This window comes from Elephantulus edwardii, unplaced genomic scaffold (assembly GCF_000299155.1).
Source record: "Elephantulus edwardii isolate Elephantulus edwardi_28Jun2011 unplaced genomic scaffold, EleEdw1.0 scaffold00003, whole genome shotgun sequence".
NCBI lineage: Eukaryota > Metazoa > Chordata > Mammalia > Macroscelidea > Macroscelididae > Elephantulus > Elephantulus edwardii.
This window is the reverse complement of record NW_006399753.1, coordinates 39037177-39056211: the sequence shown is the minus strand read 5'-3', so window position 1 is coordinate 39056211 and position 19035 is coordinate 39037177. Positions and strand designations below refer to the sequence as shown.

At 36.9% G+C, this 19035-nt stretch overlaps 1 protein-coding gene across 1 annotated transcript in view; it reads left to right on the top strand.

The window, feature by feature from the left end:
* The window catches only part of NALCN (sodium leak channel, non-selective), a 600265-nt gene that overhangs the window by 377861 nt on the left and 203369 nt on the right, over positions 1-19035 (top strand). The window contains exon 15 of the mRNA XM_006879390.1: positions 5422-5496. Within this exon, the coding sequence (XP_006879452.1) occupies positions 5422-5496 (75 nt within the window). The remainder of the gene's footprint in view (positions 1-5421; positions 5497-19035) is intronic.

The window sequence follows — 19035 nt, the reverse complement described above, 5'->3', positions numbered from 1 at the left end:
ATATTATTCTGTAGTTTCCACACTCAGTTGGGTCACCCTTCTTTGTAATGGGAACAAATATAGATTTCTTCCAGTCAGTTAGCCAAGTGGTTGTTCTCCAGATTTCTTGGCACAACTTGGTGAGCACGTCCAGGGCAGCATCTGTTACCTGAAATATGTCAATTGGTATACCGTCTATTCTGGGGGCCTTATTTTTTGCCATTTCCTTCAAAGCAGCTTGAACTTCTGCCTCCATCACCATAGGCTCTTGCTCAAATGTTATTTCATTAAATTCTTCTGTATCTGCCAATTCCTTTCGATACAATGACTCAGTATATTCCTTATCTAAAAGAAAACAAGAACTTTTTATTTTTCAATTTCTGTAGCAAGTAAGTAGCTTTTCAACTTCGAAGCAGGTACAAGGGTTTCATCAGTATGATATGAAAGAGATGTACAGATCACACCAGGTACCATTGTCATAGGGGCTGACACCAAAATGAGTGTCTAGAAAATTTCTACTCAGTGGGATTTACAGATGATGGTGTACAAGCTTCTGGAGGGATCACATTGGAAAATCACAAGACTACTATGGTATAGCAGACCAAGTGTTGATGAAAGAGGAGACTGGTAGTGAGTGACCAGAAGCAGAGGCTAGGTATGCTTGGCATGGGAACACCTGTGACTGGCAGACAGGGAAAAAGACTCAGGCTGGATTCTGTGTTATTTAAGGTAAAAGAGAGGAAAGGAGGGCAAAGAGGAGTGACATTATGTATTACTATTTTTGTGACACTAATCTAGAGACACTACTGACCAGGTGCTTAAATTAAATTCCCATTCTTCCAGCCAGATTGGGGGGAAATATCAACCTTTCTTTGATGGTCAAGGGCTTTCAAAACATTCCTGGCTTGTAAAACTTCTAAGAAGCCTATTTAGGTGTCAGAACCCCTGAAAATTTACTTTTTTAGGCATTGCATTTGCCCCCATTGGGAGGCATGGTCTCCAGCTACCTTAACTGCAGACACATGGTGATGCAAATAATCAACAGCTATGGAACCAATATAAAAGAGTGCTTTCCACACTATAAAGAATGGTGGTGATGGCAGTGGAGACACTGTGAAGAGATTGTGGCACTACTGTAAAGAGACTGTAGCAAGGTGTAACCAGAGGAATGCTGGAGATAAAGGCCACAGTAGAAAAAGTTTTGCTTGCTCTATGGTTGAAGGAAAAGCTGACTCATAACTGCTCTAAGATAGGGGCCACAGTTGAAGGTTTTGATTGCTAAATTATTGAAAGAAAAGTTGACTTATAACTGCTCTGAGATAAAGTTTGTTGGATGATTGAGGAAATCAGAGGCTTCTTGCATTTGTGCTGTTGAACTGAACCTGGCCTTTCATTAATTGGGGAGTTGTGTATTGGTGTTAATCTGGTTTGTGACTGCTGGACTAAACCTGGATTTGCATTGTGTGATATTCTTTTTCTTTCATACTCTCCAAACTATTTCTCTCATAAACCTCATAACTGTGAGTAAATTTTGTGAGTCTTGAAATGAACATCATACCCAATAATTGTAAACATAGGTGCAGGAGCATGTACATGTGGGGTGACATATCACTATATTTGTATGGTACTATGAACATTATTGAAGGGGACAGTTCCCCTTTATGAAACAGGGAGAAGTCAGACTTAGCCGCCTCACATTGTACCTGCTCCTATTACACCTGTTTACCTTTTTAAAATAATTTTTCTTTTTAAAATGCATATCTTTTTGTCATTGTTTGAAAAATTCATATAAAACACATTTGCTAACTCAAGACATTTGATAAGTACAATTTTATTTTTATTTGATAAGTACTAATTATATTTCTCAAATTGTGCAATCGTCACCAATATCTGCTGCCAGAATGTCCATTATCATAAACAGAAAGTCAATGCCTCTATGATCTAGATTTATGTATATTTCCAAGGGACAAGGAGAGATAAAGGTTCTAAAGAAAATTCTCTAAGAAACAGAAAGTCTCTTTTTCTTTTACCATCAGGGTAAATTAAGCTTTTGGATTTTATTTTGATTTTATTTTCTTTTTAGATTTGTATTTACCCTTAGGCTGGGGAAACAGGAGAACTGATGATGTTAAATACAATATAGTGTTTGACCAAGTTGCCCAGGCCTAATAGAAAGAAGTACAAAATGGCTCCTACTGTCAGAATACATTCTGAGGAGCTTCTCTGAATTTGGAGTAAGGATAAATGGAAGGATAGTCTTCTATTTCTTTTCATCAAGGTCGTAGTAAGGAGTTTAACTTGAGATATACCATGAAATGCCTAATTTAGGGCAAAAGTGAAGATACTGTGTACAGACACAGAGACAACAACAAATATCCTTGATCTGGACTAATCGGATCGTTAAGTTCTAAGGTCCCAAAGGATGTGACTATTAAATAAGAAAGGCCCAGTATGTTCTGTTCAATTTGAATAATGTTGGAAAGCTTCTTGATTTTTTTCTTCTGCTTTGTCTTTCCTTGTGATATGTTCATTAAATTTAGAAAACAGTGAGTCACTAGCTTGGATAATAATCTCTCTAGTATAAAAGTTCTTACTTAAGTGTTTCAACTTTCTTATCTTAGTTGTAAGAGTCTAATAATGACAAATGGGAAGAATATTTAAGAGGAAAATAGAAAAAAAAGAATATACATTGGAAATAAAAAAGCATTATAAAATGGGTAAGGAACTTCAAAGAATATAAAGTTGAAAAGAATAAAAACTCAAAGATCTTTTAATTCTACTAGTTTGTTTTCTTGATTTTAATTTATCCATTCTAAAAGAAGTATGTGTCTTTTTAAAATTTGTGAAATACCATAAAACACCAACAAAAGGGAGTAAAATTCATTTTCCCTACACAAAGATAGGTATAACTGAAGCATGTCCTTCTAAATCAGTAGTTTCACTTCTATCTCTTATGAGGCACTGCTGTCACAGCCCATAAGAAGTTGTGCTCCTAACTCAAAGGTTGCACCTCTCTGGCAGTTCAAATCCACCAGTAGCTTCAAGGAAGAAATATAGGCAATCCACTCCAAAGTGATTTACAACCTTGGAAGCTCAGTGGGAGATTAGCTCTGTCTTGTTTTTGCCAAGATGGCAATGAGTTTTTATTGAGTGATTTACATTTGAAATATTGAATTGCCAACTATTACAATTAATAAATGCATTAGTTATATATTGTTGACCCCATCACCTAAGCATTTATTAATGGCCATAAATATTTATTATCTCACACAGTTTTTGTGGGTCAGGAATCCATAGAGGCTTATATAGTTATAGTTATATAGTTATAATGTCTCATTATGTTGCAGTTGACATATAGATTAGGCCACCATCCTCTGAAGGTTTTGTTGGGAATGGAGTATCCTTTTCCAAGTTGAGCTACTCACATGGCTTTTTTTTTTTTTTTACTCACATGGCTGTTGTCAGGAGGCCTTGGCGTGTCACTACATAGGTCTCTATGTACGTCTGCTTGGGGGTCCTCACATAGGGCAAGTGATTTTCCCTAGCACTGTTGATTCCAAGCATGAGCAAAATGAAAGCCATTGTGACTGTTATGAGTGAGTCTCAAAAGTTGTTATTACTATTGTTAACTGACATCCAGTGTATTTAGGCTTATGGTAGTCCCATGTATGCAGAGAAGGACTGCACTATAGAATTTCCAAGCCACGATCTTTTGGAAGCAGATTGCCAGGTGCCTCTGAACGGGATCAAGCCACCAGATTTTCAGTGAATAATTAAAATCTTAACAAATTATGTTATCCAGAGACTTCCAACCTTATAAATAAAAAAATCCTAATTTATATAATTTACAAATTCTAGTTAACTAAACAGCACCAAACAATAACAACAATTGGTTACAGAGGTCAATCACAGCCACATTAGTGTGGAATGGTGCAATGCAGAGTATGTCTTTACAGAGGTGAAAATTACTGTTAGCTATCTTGGTTGCTGGCTACTACAATGTGAATTTTTAATGGCTGCATGAATTCTAATAGAGAAAGAGAGAACTCTAGTGATGTAGTTTATCAGACTGCTGACTTAAAGAGCATTGGTATAATTTCACCATAGTTGCTCCTCTAAAGAATGGTGCACAGTCTCTTCCCATGCAGAAGTATATAGTGTTAGAAGCCCAGAGATGGGCTGCTTTGAGTTGGAATTGATTCTGTGGAAATGGATTTGGGTGCATGTAAAATAGATACATGGCTAAATATAGATACAGATGTTTCACATAATATCCACAAGCTCCAGCTGAGTATCCTCTCCTGGGCTCTGTCAGTATCTGCAGGGTCCCTATCCGAGATAGTGCAATGGAATAGGCTGCCCAGGAAGTCCATAGAAGAAGGAGCTAAAGAGTTAATCAAAGACATATGGGTTAGCCATACATAGTAAAGTTCTTTCCCTATATCCTGTTCTCCCATCTAGATTTGAGAACTCTGTCGTAACCTTAAGAGACCTCTTGTGGCCTAAAATGTAAGCAGTTTCACTACCAACTAAAACACAAATGATTTGAACCTACCAGCTGCTCCCACACAATTTATATCCTCTGAAAGCCCATTGGAGGTCAGCTATGAATCCTTCTGACTTAATGGCCATGAACAGCAGTATTATAAGCTTAAGGAGCACTGGTGGCATGGTGCATTATGAAATGGGCTATTAATGGAAAGAAGAGAGGATCAGAAGGCAGAACCCACCAGCCATCCTGCTGGAAAAAGAGAATCAAATGTTGGAACCCACCAGTTATTCCCACATAAAGATGTTCAGCCTCAGAAACATGATCAGCATTGCTGAATCAGAGTGGGCTTGATGGGAGTAGGTTTACTTTGATTTGGTTTGGTTTGGGGATTTATTATAACTGTGGAGTTACTTTTGCCATAATGGATATTAAACTATGCATATCTACCTACATAGCTGTCTCTCAACTAATATGTTTGTGTGTGTGTGTGTGTGTATATACACACACACATATATATGTATATATTTTCACTAATATTATACACATAATTATCTATTTATACAAGGATCCTTATATTTTTAGAATGTTTTATTATTATAAATAATGCAAAAATATCTTTGTATCTTAAGATTCTCAGAAAATATTTCAAATTCTTAAGATACATTATCAGAAGTGAGATAGTTGGAAAAAATAGTCACTTTATTTTCATAATTAAATGCTTCATAAAGCAAATCAATATTTTACAGTATTCATTTCAATTGCCATATACATGTCCTTGGTGAATTTGTGATAAATATCTTAAAATTAATATACAGTGATCCACAATTTTTAGTTTACTATATTGATGTTACAGTGTATTTAAGGTATATATACTCTAATGTCCATGTAACAATTTTTTTATCTTTGGAACATATAGAATATTTTTTCATTGTTATTAAACCCTTTTGTAGATCCTGCTGAGTTTGTTTGTGGCTGTTATTTTGGACAACTTAGAACTTGATGAAGATCTAAAGAAGCTTAAACAAGTAAGTAATCTATGGGCAAAATTTTTTAATAGGAACTTTTAAGGACAAAAACATATGTTTACAGGTAGTGTTAAAGCAGTCTGAGTTTCAAAGTAAAAAAGAAAAGGAATTTAACAAATTAAAACATTCTGAGTTGGCAGAGATAAATTTAACTTTTATCCAATATCAACAAATGGAATTTTGTGTTGCTCTATAATTATTCTAGGAACAATTTTATGTTATTATTTTGAGTGAAAATAAGATAGACAAAATAATTTGGGAACTCTTTCCTTTTGCTATTAAAGAATGGTTAGTTGGAAATTAGTATCTCAGGGTCAGATTGCTGCTTTATACTGTTATTTCTAATGTATTTGATCATCATGATAAAAATATTGAGTATCCATTTGTCCTCTAAACACTGAAAAAAAATTAGTCTGGGTTCTTGTAGTGATTATAAGAAAAGAGAAGAATAAAGGATCTAATGTGTCCTGGGTTATATTCCAAAAAATTTTGGGTGTTAGAATGTAAGTTATTTTATTCAGACGTAGGAAAGGAAATACGTAAAGGTTATGTTATCGATAGCATTACCATTGTGATCAGCCATCCTCCCCTACCTGGTTTGAGAAATTGAAATTCTACTAAAAAGTATAGACTCTTAGAAGAGCGGAACTGGTGAGAAAGGAGCCACCGAAGAAGATAATCTAGGCTTAACATGCATCGGGGCAAGACTGATTGGAACCAAGACCCTAAAGCAAATCATATCGGGTATTATATGAGTGTTTGATTTCAAATATTTATAATTTTGATATTATATCAGCATTGTATATTTTCAAGAAGCAAATACATAGGCTTTTAAAACCTTTTTTATATCTTTTTTTTTATGGCTGAGGACTACTGTCAGCATTTTATGTTGTCACTGGTTTATCTCCAAAGCCTATGGTTTTAAACAAGGATACTTATTTTTAACAATTTTTTTTTTTAACTGTGACACATAAGATTCCTATTGTAAGTACTCCAAGGAGCCTGTAAATTCTTTCTTACCATGCAATTTTGCAGTCAAAATGACTATGCAGTTATTATTGAGAAATATAGAACTTCTTAATTTATGGTAACAATAACAATTTATTGAAATGAAAGTTGGAATGGTCTTTAAGCAATACTGTGTTCAACAGATAAATCTTGCCTCATCTTGACCAACCTCACAATCTCTCCTGCCCATTGTTGAGGTCACTGTGTCAATTCATCTCATCTCCTTTCCTGATCCTCCACTTTTCCAAATATGATGTCGTTTTTAAGCACCAGCCCCTTCTAAGAACTTGCATGAAGTACGTGAGAGAAGGTCTCAACATCTTTCCCTCCAGGGAGAACATTGACTAAAAAAAATCAAATTTGTTTGTTCTTCTAGTATTCCAACAGTTATTCAATTTACTTCACCAACATAACAATTAAAAGGCACCATTTCTTCTTCTTTCATATATAAATAAATAATTGAATGGAAAAAAATTGTTTTAAAAACCTTCATTTAAAACACAATAGAAAAAGAGGAGGGAATATCTCCCCCCTCCCCAAAAGTCAAGATTTACAGCTATAAATACCTGAAAGAGGGTCACTCTGAGTTGGAGTTGGCTTGGTGACAGTGGGTTTGCTTTCTATTTGTTTTTGTTTGTTTTCTGGTAGAAAAACAGATATCTTGAGGAGTTGGCTTATAAACTGGCAGGGACTGTCATATCTAAGATCTATAGATCAGGTGACAGGCTGGAGACAGTCTTGCTAGTTCATAATTAACTGGTCTTTCTTTTCTCAACAAATCTCAAGTTTTGTTCTTAAGTAATAATTAGATGTGGCTGAAGGTGATTTTCTTGGTTTACAGACAACTCATTTGAATGCTAATATCATATGAATACATTCAGAGCAACATCTAGACTGGGGTTTGACTAACAATTGGGCACTATAACTTATGGAATTTGACAGACAAAATTAGCCATTATAGCATGTTCTTTATGCTTAGGATTTAAATATCCCTCAAAGGCACACAAGCATATATATCCTACTGATAGAATGAAAAGTGATATATTTCATCTAACTTATAGTTTTGAATAATCACTGATCAAATAAAATGGCATGTTGTTCTAGTGCACATCTATAAAACAGTTTAAAATCAGTAGATTTTAGATTTCTGTTCCTCTTTGTGGAGCAGAATATTTTCTCTCAAATTGTATGTGAGTGATATTTGCCACTACTATGCAGTGTTGATTTTACAAATACATGATGTGAGTCATGCCTGCTGCGGCTGTTTAATCAGTGAACAATTATTTACTTATAAATAATGACACCACGGGTGATGAAAACATCATTGAAGATTAGAGATGAAAAAGTAGCCTAGTCAATAAGGCTATTGCAGTAGTGTTTTGCTTCACCTCAAAAATCAGATGATCTCTTTGACAAGCACTGTGGCAATTGGATAATTAAAACAGGCTTTCAAGGGGTCAAGGGGCGGGGGGAAGAAGAAACTGCACAACAAAGAATAACTCACCCGACTGAATGGAACATAGGCAAAGGAAGAGTGCTGGAAATGAAAAGACCTCCAAACTCAGCAGCTCCCCAGTCTGAGCATGAAGAACGAAATGAAAAAGCATTCTCAGTCTCCATGGCAGAAGAAGGTAAACAAAGATTATGTACTGAAAAGTAGACATTTCCTGAATGCCTGAACCTGATCAATGAGGGATGCCCAGAAGAAATATGAAGCACAGTGAATGACTTGGTAAAAATATTCCAGATACTACAAAACTTAAATATTGAGTGTGCCTTGCAAATCCTATTGAAAATATGATTGCTATCTACAAGAAGGCCATTCTGGCTGGGGCTCAGCCTATTGAAGAGATGTAATGTGTAATTGCAGACATTCTAACAGTGAAGAGTCAAGAAAAAGTTAATTTGGGAGAAAAAAATTGAAGCTTGTACAATCAAGTCACAAGAAGTAAACACTGAAGACACAGTGTTAATCTAGAGCCAGGAAAAAAATAGAAAGTTATCATCAGAAATGATTGTGACAAAGGGGAAGAGGGAAAAACAAAAGATTCTGATAAAACATCTAATAAAGATACCAGAGAGAGTTGTATGATTAACTGTATCTACTATACTGTACTTACAAAGTGGAGCAAAGAAGATTCTGTTTAATCAAACCGGAAATATATTTGAAGACCTCAAGTTTCTAACACCAGTGAGATGTTCCCACCATCTTCAAGATAAGACTTCTAAATTGCCTGATATGTTAAAAGACCATGTCCCTTTTCAGCAGGAAGTAGCTAAGAGAATACGCTGTCCCCTTTTCCTTATGAATCAGGGTGAAGTCTCTCTCAGGGAGGAGGAATAGGGAATGGCAAAGGACACACTGACAAAGGAGATTAATCAGAGCTGGCTTTGACAAGCACTGTGGCAATGGGATAATTAAAACAGACTTTCAAGGGGAAGGGGGAAGAGGAGTGAACTGGGGGAGTAGAGAAAATAGTGCAACAATGAATGAATGGAAATCCAAAATCTCTGTAAGTGTTCATTAAAATTAATAAAATTTAATAAAAATTTTTTAAAAAATACCATTGTCCTCATGTGTCTTCACTGGAACAGTTGCTTTTGCATGCCGTTCTAATGCAGCTCTGTGCATGATATACTCAGAAATGGAAACAACAGAGGAGAAATAAAACTATGAAAAGGGAGGGACGTGCAGTCAGAAAATATACTCTTTGGAGGCAAGATGATGAAGCTCCATCTGATACTTTGGACTTGTTGCTAAGAAAGGCTATTCCTTGGAAAGAGACATGTTTGGAAGGTCAGAGAAAGACCTCCAGCAAGGTGGATTGACACAGTGACTACAAGAGTGGGCTCAAGTGTGTGGAACAGATAGATACACATCGCACAGGATAGGACACAATTCAGATCTGTTTTTCATAGGATCGTTCGGAGTTGTGTTCAACTCTAAGGTACCTAACAGCAACAATAGCAACATGCAAGGATGCTGCCCATGTGTCTCCCTCATATTCTAATAGATTTAACTGCTGACATTTAGGTTAGAGGATAAATACCACACTACTTCAATGAGCTCCTTTTTCCGATGTAAGTTCTCAAAAAGAGCACCCAAGTCAGATAGTAATTGTAATAATGTGAGAATTCTAAAAGGAATTGTAAGGAGCTCTAGTTGCACAATGGATAGACTCTTAGATTGCTGTTTCTTTATAGGTCTCCAGAAAAAAGAAAGAAAGAAAAACACCAGAAAAACCCAACACTGATAATTAGCTCCCATGAAGATTGTTGTTGTTGTTGTTGCTATTGATTGTTGTCAAGTCCAGGATGACTCATAGCAACCCTATGAACTAAAGATCTAATGCTTTTCCATAACTAGCATCGTTTCTCCAAGTTCATAGAGTTTCCAGAGGCATGTGGTTTAGGAAGTGGATGCCACTCCTGCTTCCAAACCTGTCTTACAATTGGGAGCTCCACCAAACACTGTCCACAATGGTAAACCATTCTGGTATTTGATACCCCAATGGTACAAGGTTCACCATCACAGCAAACCCAGGTTACTTCATACTGCACATTGACAAAGAGTGATGTACAAAGTGGAAGAGTGTGCCTCCATGGATTTTAAAGCCTCACCCTCTAGCAGGCCTCTACCCTTGGTCAAAGGCCAAAGGAAGTGGGGAAAGAACAGTAAAATACATCAAACACGACCCCAGAAACTTCCCTTACATGACCACCATCAAGACAAGACTGCCATCGAGATGCTAGCTGGCAGCCAGTTCCTAGAGCGGAGGGAGACTCCCCATGAAGCTTACTAGCTAAGAAATCCTATGTGATAGTTCCCTGTCATAATGGATCACTCTGAGTGGGAAGCAACTTGTTGACACACAACAGCAACAATAAAGGGAATTGTGTATTTGCAATTGTACCTACTCAGCATTAGATTGTACATGCTGACTAAACTGTCAGATCTAACACTTTGAAGTGAAAAATCTGTAAATTCTCTGTGGCAACACTGTTTATCTAAGACTAAAGCTCTGAAATGTTGTCATATATACCTTTCATTACAAAGGGGGGAAAATAGCTACAATAAATTTATTATTGTTCAGTAGACATGTTTTGATGGGGGAAAAAAATTAAAAAGACAGAATTCAAAGGGGATAATTTAAAGGTCCCTTGGGAATGCCTAAGAACTCATTCCCACCACTCAGTCTCTACTAGCAGTTCACAGCCAAAAATCTTGCCACTTAAATTTGTTCTCCCCTAGATAGCCTAATTTTTTTTTACAGTGATGATTACTAATAAAAGATGGCCACGAATGTGACTTTTGATTTCTCACTTTTTGAAATAAGCAATAAGGTTTTTTCTACAAAAAGAAATCACAAATATATAAAGGTTTTTGTTTTGTTGTTTGTTTGGGTTGGTTCCCCCCCCCTTTCTTTTTCTGTGGTTGTGTCTAAAATGCAATTGATTCCTTATCATTATATGGTGAGAGAAATCTCACAGTTTCTTTACTTTTTGTGATCACAGCTTCCAGTGGACAGAGACTTTGTCTCTCTGTGTTGAGCTGTTAAGCACAAGGTCAGCAATGTGAATCCACCAGCTGCTTTGCAGGAAAAAGATACAGTAGTCTCATCTCTTAGGATGTATGGCTTCAGAAGCACAATGGAGTCACCATGGGTGGGCTTGCATTTGGGTAAACCTGAAACGGAACCTGGGGAAGAAAAAATAACACACACACACACACACAGTGGATTTCTCCAAAGAATCAGAAAGCTTATTATCAGTGAGATATATATCCCAGTTAGTTTTTACAGAGGCTGAAAAACAACCTCTTTGTCCTACTACTAGACTCAGAACAGTATTAAGAGATGATGACCTTGGTGCTCAGAGGTGCAGTAGCCGTGTTGCAAGAATGTAGATGGACTTTTGCAAACTTTGAAAATGAAGAGAATTATTCCAGCTGTAATGGTTTTTGCAAATTCAGTACTGGATTGATATAAAGGGGTTTCTTTTAAGCAGTGTAAAATTCATTAAACTCTGAGGGAGGGGGAAAAAGAGCCCACGGGAAAGCCTGAGGGAAAGAATCCTTGCAAAAGGAAGCACAGATAGTCCGTTTAGATTAAATTCAAAGCTATGAAATTAAAAACTGTTTCCCCAGCTCTAGTTCAAGTCTCATTTGAATCTTGGGCCAAATTTGATGACTTTTGGTCTTTGAAGGTTTCCACTCCTTTGTGGGAGATGAAAAGCTTCTCTCTCTCATTCATTGTGAATTTTTTAAAATCGAAGTAACAAAACATCTCTCTCTTTTTTAAAATATCAGCTCCAGCATAATGTTTCTCCTTAGCTTTACTCTGAAGTGTTCATTTCCACTACTGTCTAGCCTCTGATTTGGGGGTCATTCTCAATTGAGGGTGTGGACTGTTGCCTCTTAGCTAATCACTGACCAGGTCCTCTTGAAAGCAAGACATGATTTTCATCCCAGAATCTGGGCTGAGTCTTCAGTAATCTCAGTGTTTTATTGGTTTTTCACAAGTAATTACTGACATACCTTAAAAGAATGAGGTGATGGATGCAAAATTAAATATCACCTATTGAAAACCTGTGGAGCTCTGCTGTCAGAGTCTGTAGCACCACTAACCTAAAGGCTGGCTGTTCGGATCCACCAGCCCCACTTTGGGGAAAGCTGGGCAATCTTCTTCCACTAGGAATTCCATCTTCAAAACCCAGTGGAAGCTTGCTAAGATTGATTTGACTCCACAGTAGTGAGTTAGGTTGGATTGAAAACCCAGCTTGTGCCAGGTACTTCACAGAAATTGTTGCTGTTGTATACTGCAGATGTGGAATCAACCCATACCTGACCCTCTGATGGATTTTTGGAGGCAGTTAAGTGCACAAGAGGAGATTGCTCGTGCAATCTGAGAGCAACTTGTGGCCTCAAGCCACGTGCCTTTGAGGTTGCAGTGCAGCTATTTGCCACTAGGCCATAAATTATATTAAAATTATGGTATTTTATGCAGCGTATTAAGAATGCCAAAACTAGCATTCCGAGAGTAAATTTATTGCTCAGCTTCACACACTGAGTCAGTGCTTGTTTCAGGCACAAACTCTGATCTCAGGGCACAGTTCTCACCAAAATATGCCAGCATGCATCTGTAGAGAATTGACTCATTCATTTGTAAAGAAAAGTGTGTCTAGAAATAAGTTGGAGGAGATGTTTGCTTTATGAATCACCATATTTTTGTACACAGAAAAATAAATTATAATGAGATAATATCTCAGTGGTCTAGAAGCCAGGGGTGAGTTATATGATTCAAATACATAATGGCATCAGGCTAGGATGATCTGAGGTATGCTGTTTGCCATTGAGATATTCCTAATACAAAGATGTCTTAATCTACTAATTTTGTGTTCTGAAAAATCCATCTGTTGTGCTTGGCACCATTCTGGGAGAACCAAAAGTAGTGATAACCAACACATTGTTTTTGCCCTTAAATAACTTATGAGCTTGAAAGAGAAAGTGACAACAGAAAGGAATTTTCATCTTACCACTAACCACTGCAAAGACATTGAGGCACAAAAGAACAACATTTAACCAGACTATTATGTCAGAGATGTTTCTCACAGTACGACAAGAGTAATGAAGATGGTGTGATGTTATGTCCATATGAAGGGGTTTTGAAGGAGTTGGAAGAATGAGACTCTTAAAACCAAAGTAAGAACATGACCTGTAGGCAAAAAAAGCACAGTATTTCTTTTGGAGGCCACTAAGAGTTCATTATGGCTCACTTGTCAGCAAAGTAAGAAAATAGTGAGCTCAACTAATGCACTTATTTTAAGAGCATTTTGAGCCAAAAAGTGAGATCATTGCATTTATATCAGGTTTCAGTGGAAGAATAGATGGAAAAATATCTACCCTACAGAGACACAGACTAGTCTCTGAGGCCTGAAGTGATGGTACCCTAAACTAAAGAATATCAAGTAGAGAAAAGAGGAAGGAGTTGGAAATCTTTGGAAATAAATTGGATTAAGAGATAAAAAGGGGAAGAAGACAAGATGTCCCTAGGTTTCTTCATTGCTTTATATAAGGAGAAATTAGTTTCTAGGATTCTTATTTTCTTTTAGGGTATCGAGTTTGATATATTCGTTCCTTAAGGATCACATAAATTAATTAAAATACTACAAAGTGTTCAATTTAAAAGGACAGAAAGACATTGTCTTACATTTCTAGTGATTATATATCTGAATTCAAGATGTTAACTACACTGATACCTTTTGTGAACACAGCAATATTTGTGTGTTGACGATGAACTCTGACCTCTTCTAACTCCATATAGGAGAATGATTCCTACCAACAGCATCCACAACATTAACTCAGTTCCCATGATGTCAGGCATATTCCCCCACACTCCTGCACCTCTTTCTATTAATTCTAATGCCAATCTTAGTGTTCTACTTAGTTCAAAATCCTTTGCAATACCTCACTGACCATAAAGAACCATACTTATGGTTAGGGGATTTGTTAGGGAAGTTAACAGCAGGACACAATCCTTCAATCCAGACAGCTTCTCAAGCATGGCCACAGACCCTTTTACCTTGAGCTTTACAACTTAGGTCAGTTTCACAAAGTTTCCTTATTCTTGCTAATTATGATATCTTCACTTAGTCCTCTAGCAAGCTTGGCTTCTGGATAAAGGCCTCTGGTTCTGTCTCAGGTTGGTCTCTGAGTAAAGGCCTCTGGTTCTGTCTCAACTTGGTTTCTGGTTCTCTTTTGAGGATCCTACTGCTGTTTCAGTAGTGCTTCTGAGTCTCAGTGGCATAGACATCCAAAGGATGTACATTGCTGCTGCTTCCTTGTTGGTGTTGCGATTCCTAGCTTCTGCTGCTGAATCAACCCAATTTAATAGTGATACTAGCCAATTCCGTTGTGGGTAGGCTTTGTTGTTGTTGTTGTCATTGTGTCAAGTATGAATCATACAACCTTATGAATAAAAGATCTGAATGCTGTTCTGTAACTACCATCATTTCTCTAGTGTTCATAGGTTTTCCAAAGACCTGTTATTTAAGAAGTAGATGTCAATCCTGCTTCCAAATCTATCTTAATCTGGGAACTCTACCAAATGCTGTCCACCATGGACACACTGGTGGGTGACATAGCATTTGGTATCACATCAACTACAAGTTATCTCAGTACAGCAAACTTAGAGATAAGTACTGTACCACTTAGAACAATGTTCTCCTCAAGCACAATTAACATTTTTAAATACAAATGTCCACCCACCAGGTCTTGATTGACTTGAACAAGATGCTTCTAGCCCACAGCTGATTGTTAACTAAATCCAGGTGAGCAATCATCTTACACTCATTTGTTAACAAAATAAAAACAACTCGTTTATACCAGACTTTCAATTAAGTCAAAACAACCTCCCCCTAAAATTCAACTGCTTCACACAGAATCTCCAAACTGGAAACTTAGAGAGGGCCCAAAGGACTTTTAAGTATAAAGGCCCAACCACCAGGTCCTGATTGACTTGAACAAGAGGCTTCCAGCCCATACCCGACTGTTAACTAAATCCAAGTGACTGATCAGCTTACACTTAACTGTTAACAAAATTAAAAAAAAAAAACACAACAAAAAAACAACAACCAAACAGTTTATACCCAACTTTCAATTAAATAAAAACAACTTACCCTCCAGAATCCAATAGCTTCACAAAGGATCTCCATACTAGGGACTTAATCAGGGCTCAAAAGATTTTTAAATACAGTGTGGATAGACTAACACATTCTAATTATGCTCATATTAATTATTGAGGAGTAACTTGTCAGTTTGAGGACGGAGATGTGTCTGATTCAAGCCATAGTCCTTTTGATCACTTGCTATGCATCTGAGAGCTGGACAATGAATAAGGATGACAGAAGAAGAATTGATGCCTTTGAGTTGTAATATTGGAGAAGAGCACTGAACATCCTATGAACAACCAAAAAACAAAGAAACATATGTCTTGGAGAGGAAGCAGCCGTAGTTCTCTTTGGAGGCAAAGATGATGAGGCTTAGCCTGACATAGTTCAGGCATATTGTTGTGTGGGGGTTATTCCTTGGAGAGGGACATGAAGCTTGAAAGGGTGGAGAGGCAGGGAAGGAAAAGAAGGCCCTCAAGCTGATGGATTAGACTTATTACCGCTACAGTGGGCTCTCATGCATCAGGAGGTATGAAGATGGAACATGTTTATATCAGATGTTCATAGGGCTGCTATGAGTCATATTTGTCTCAATGGCACCTAACAACAACAATATCCACCCATATGGCAAAGTCAAAGTCAAGCAATGGCTAAGAGAGCCATTTTAAACAAAAAGCTTTTGACACCACATCTTCTAAGATCTCTAAAGGAGAATCTATTCCATACCTTTCTCCTAACTCTGGTGCACAATGTTCCTTGGTATCAATCTCCACCTCTGTCTCCACATGGTCATTTTTCCATGGTGTCTGTGTGTCTCTTCTTCTTTGAATAAGAGCATCATTCATACTGGACTAGTTCTAATCTTATTGTAGAATTAATTCATGTTAGTGTAACTGATAGTATCTTCAAACATCCTATTTCAAAAGAAAATTAAATTCACGGAGACCAAAGGCTAGGATTTAAACATATCCTTTTAGGGGGCACAATGCAATGTGTAAAAGTTGGTCATATTTTCTTTGAGATGTTTGAGAGGTTTCTATAAGATGCTTATGGGCAAATTAAAGCTTTATATCTTGGAAGAAATAACTGAGTTAGAAGAGATACTTGAAAGGAACAACATTTAACATGTAGATGGTGATATCTTTAGAGAGCATGAGGTTATAAATGGGGAAAAAATTATTTCTTGAGGAATAGTAAATTAATGGTATAAGCACATGAGCAAAAAAGACTTAAGTAATTAAGAACTCATAGGTCAGGCAGTAGGAGGAAAGCCTACAATGTGTTTCTCATAAAACCAAAAATGTTTCCAGATGTAGACTGTGGCAAACAATCTCCAAACTTCAGAAATGCCAAGCATATTTGCCACATAAGCAATAAAGGACTGGTTTAGTAATATGACAGTACAGATGTTACAATGCAGAAGATGAAGAATGAATGATAGCTCAGGAAGTGAACATGAATTTCCATTTGTTTCTCTGAGTCTTCATAATATAAATTTTAAGACAGATCACTTGATTTCTAATTCTTGAGTTTTTAAGATATCCTCACTGTATTTGCTACATTGATATTCAACTTTTTATTCCATAGGCATTTCTTGTTCAGGAGAGAAAACCAGCTAGAAAATTATATTTGCACATGTGCATTGAGGTCAACAACTAGAATCATTCCGAGGTGAAGAAAACAGGCATCTAGAATCCCTGATGCTCCAGGTCACTCTAAGTTCTCCAGGTGCCGAAGCAATGCCCTGAAGAACCTACAAGTCATTAAGAGCTGAGGGTTGAGAAACTCTTCATTTGCCTTAAAGTTATTGATCCATTTGAGGCTAAACTCTCTAGCTTTTTATTGGAAATAATTATCTTATTGTCATTTCTATATTGTTGCTCATATTGTTCAACAAGGTAAGCCTCAAAAGATCATATTATAATATTTTTCTGCTATTTTGAAAACCCTTTGTATAATAGAACACACTTAGATTACCAGACATGTCAATTGAGGCTGAGATATCAGATATGGAAACACAAAGGAAGAGGTTGTAAGCAGAGACTAGTGATAGAAACATGGAATGTCATAAGCATGAACATAGGAAAACTGGACATTGTTAAGAAAGAAAAGGAGCACATAAATATTGACATACTAGGTATTGGCGAAGTGAGATGTCTTGGCATGGGTCATTTTGAATCAGATGATCATGATCTACTATGCTGGGGATGAAAAGGTGAGAAAAAATGCGGTTGCTTTCAAAATTAAAAAAGTCATTTCTAGATCCATCATGCAATACAATGTGTTGAGTGACAGGAAAATATCCATGCACATACAAGGAAACCCAGTGAATACCACCATTATTCAAATACATGCACCAACAACTAGAGCCAAAGTGGAGGAAATGAAAGATTTCTACCAACTTTTGCATTCAGAAATTGACTGAGCATGCTATCAAGATGCATTGATAATAATGGGTGACTTAAACGCAAAAGCTGGGAACAGAAAAGAAGGATCAGTAGTTGGAAAACATGGACTTGGTGACAGAAATGAGGCTGGATATAGAATGATAGAATTCTGCACATTCAATGATTTCTTCATTGAAATACCTTTTATAAGAAACACAAACACAGCCTATGGATTTCACCTGATGGTATGCATACAGATCAAACCAATTACTTCTGTGGAAAGAATTTCTGGGGAAATCCAATGTTAGCTGTGTAAACCAGGCCAGGTGCTGATTGTGGAACAGATGACCAACTACTCATATGCAATTTCATGTTGAAGTTGAAGAAAATTAAATCAAATCTACAGGAATCAAAATTTGACCTTAAGTCTATCCCACTGCAATTTTAAAACCATCTCAGAAATAGGTTTGAGACCTTGAACACCAATGAGTGAAGACCAAATGAACTGTGGGAGAATAACAAGAATATCATTCATGATGAATACAAAAGGTCATTACAAAGGCAGACAAGGAAGAAAAGACCAAGATGAGAGTCAGATGATACTTTGAATATTGCTTTAGAGCATCAAGAAGACAAACTTAAAGGAAGAAATTAAAGAGCTGAACAGAAAAATTCAGAGGGCAGCTCTGGAAGACAAAACGATGTATTATAACGAAATGTGCATCTTTGCTGGAGTCAAGAGAATCAAAAGGGCCAAACTCGCTCAGGATTTCTTAAACTGAAAGAATTGAAAAACAAATTCAAGCCACAATGGCAATACTTAAGGATGCTTTGGGCAGAATGTTAAATGATCCATTAAAAGAAGGTGGCAGGAGTATACAGTGTCACTATACCAAAAAGAATTAACTGACACAGAAGAATTTCATGAAACAACGTATGAACAAGAAGAGCCTATGGTGATGAAGGAAGAAGTTCAAGCTGCTCTGAAAGAATTGGAAAAAAAAAACCTCCAGGAATTGATGGCATATCAATTGACATATTTCAACAAACAGTGCCCTGGATGTCCTCACTAAGTTGTGCCAAAAAATCTGGAGGACAGCCAGCTGGCCAACTGACTGGAAGAGATTGATATTTATTCCTATTCCAAGGAAACGTGACCCACCAGAATGCAGAAAAATTATCAAACAATATCATTAATATCACATGCAAGTAAGATACTGCTGAAAATTATCCAAAAATGACTGGAACAACACGTCAACAGAGAACTGGCAGATGTGAAGGTTGGGTTTAGAAGAGGTAGATTATACACATGAATTTCACCTGATGGTATGCATAGGAATCAGATCGATTACATCTGTGGAAAAAACCGCTTGAGAAGCTCAATATCAGCTGTGAAAACTAGGCCAGGAGCTGATTGTGGAACAGACCACCAAGTACTCATATGCAAGTTCAAGCTGAAGCTGAGGAAAATTAAACC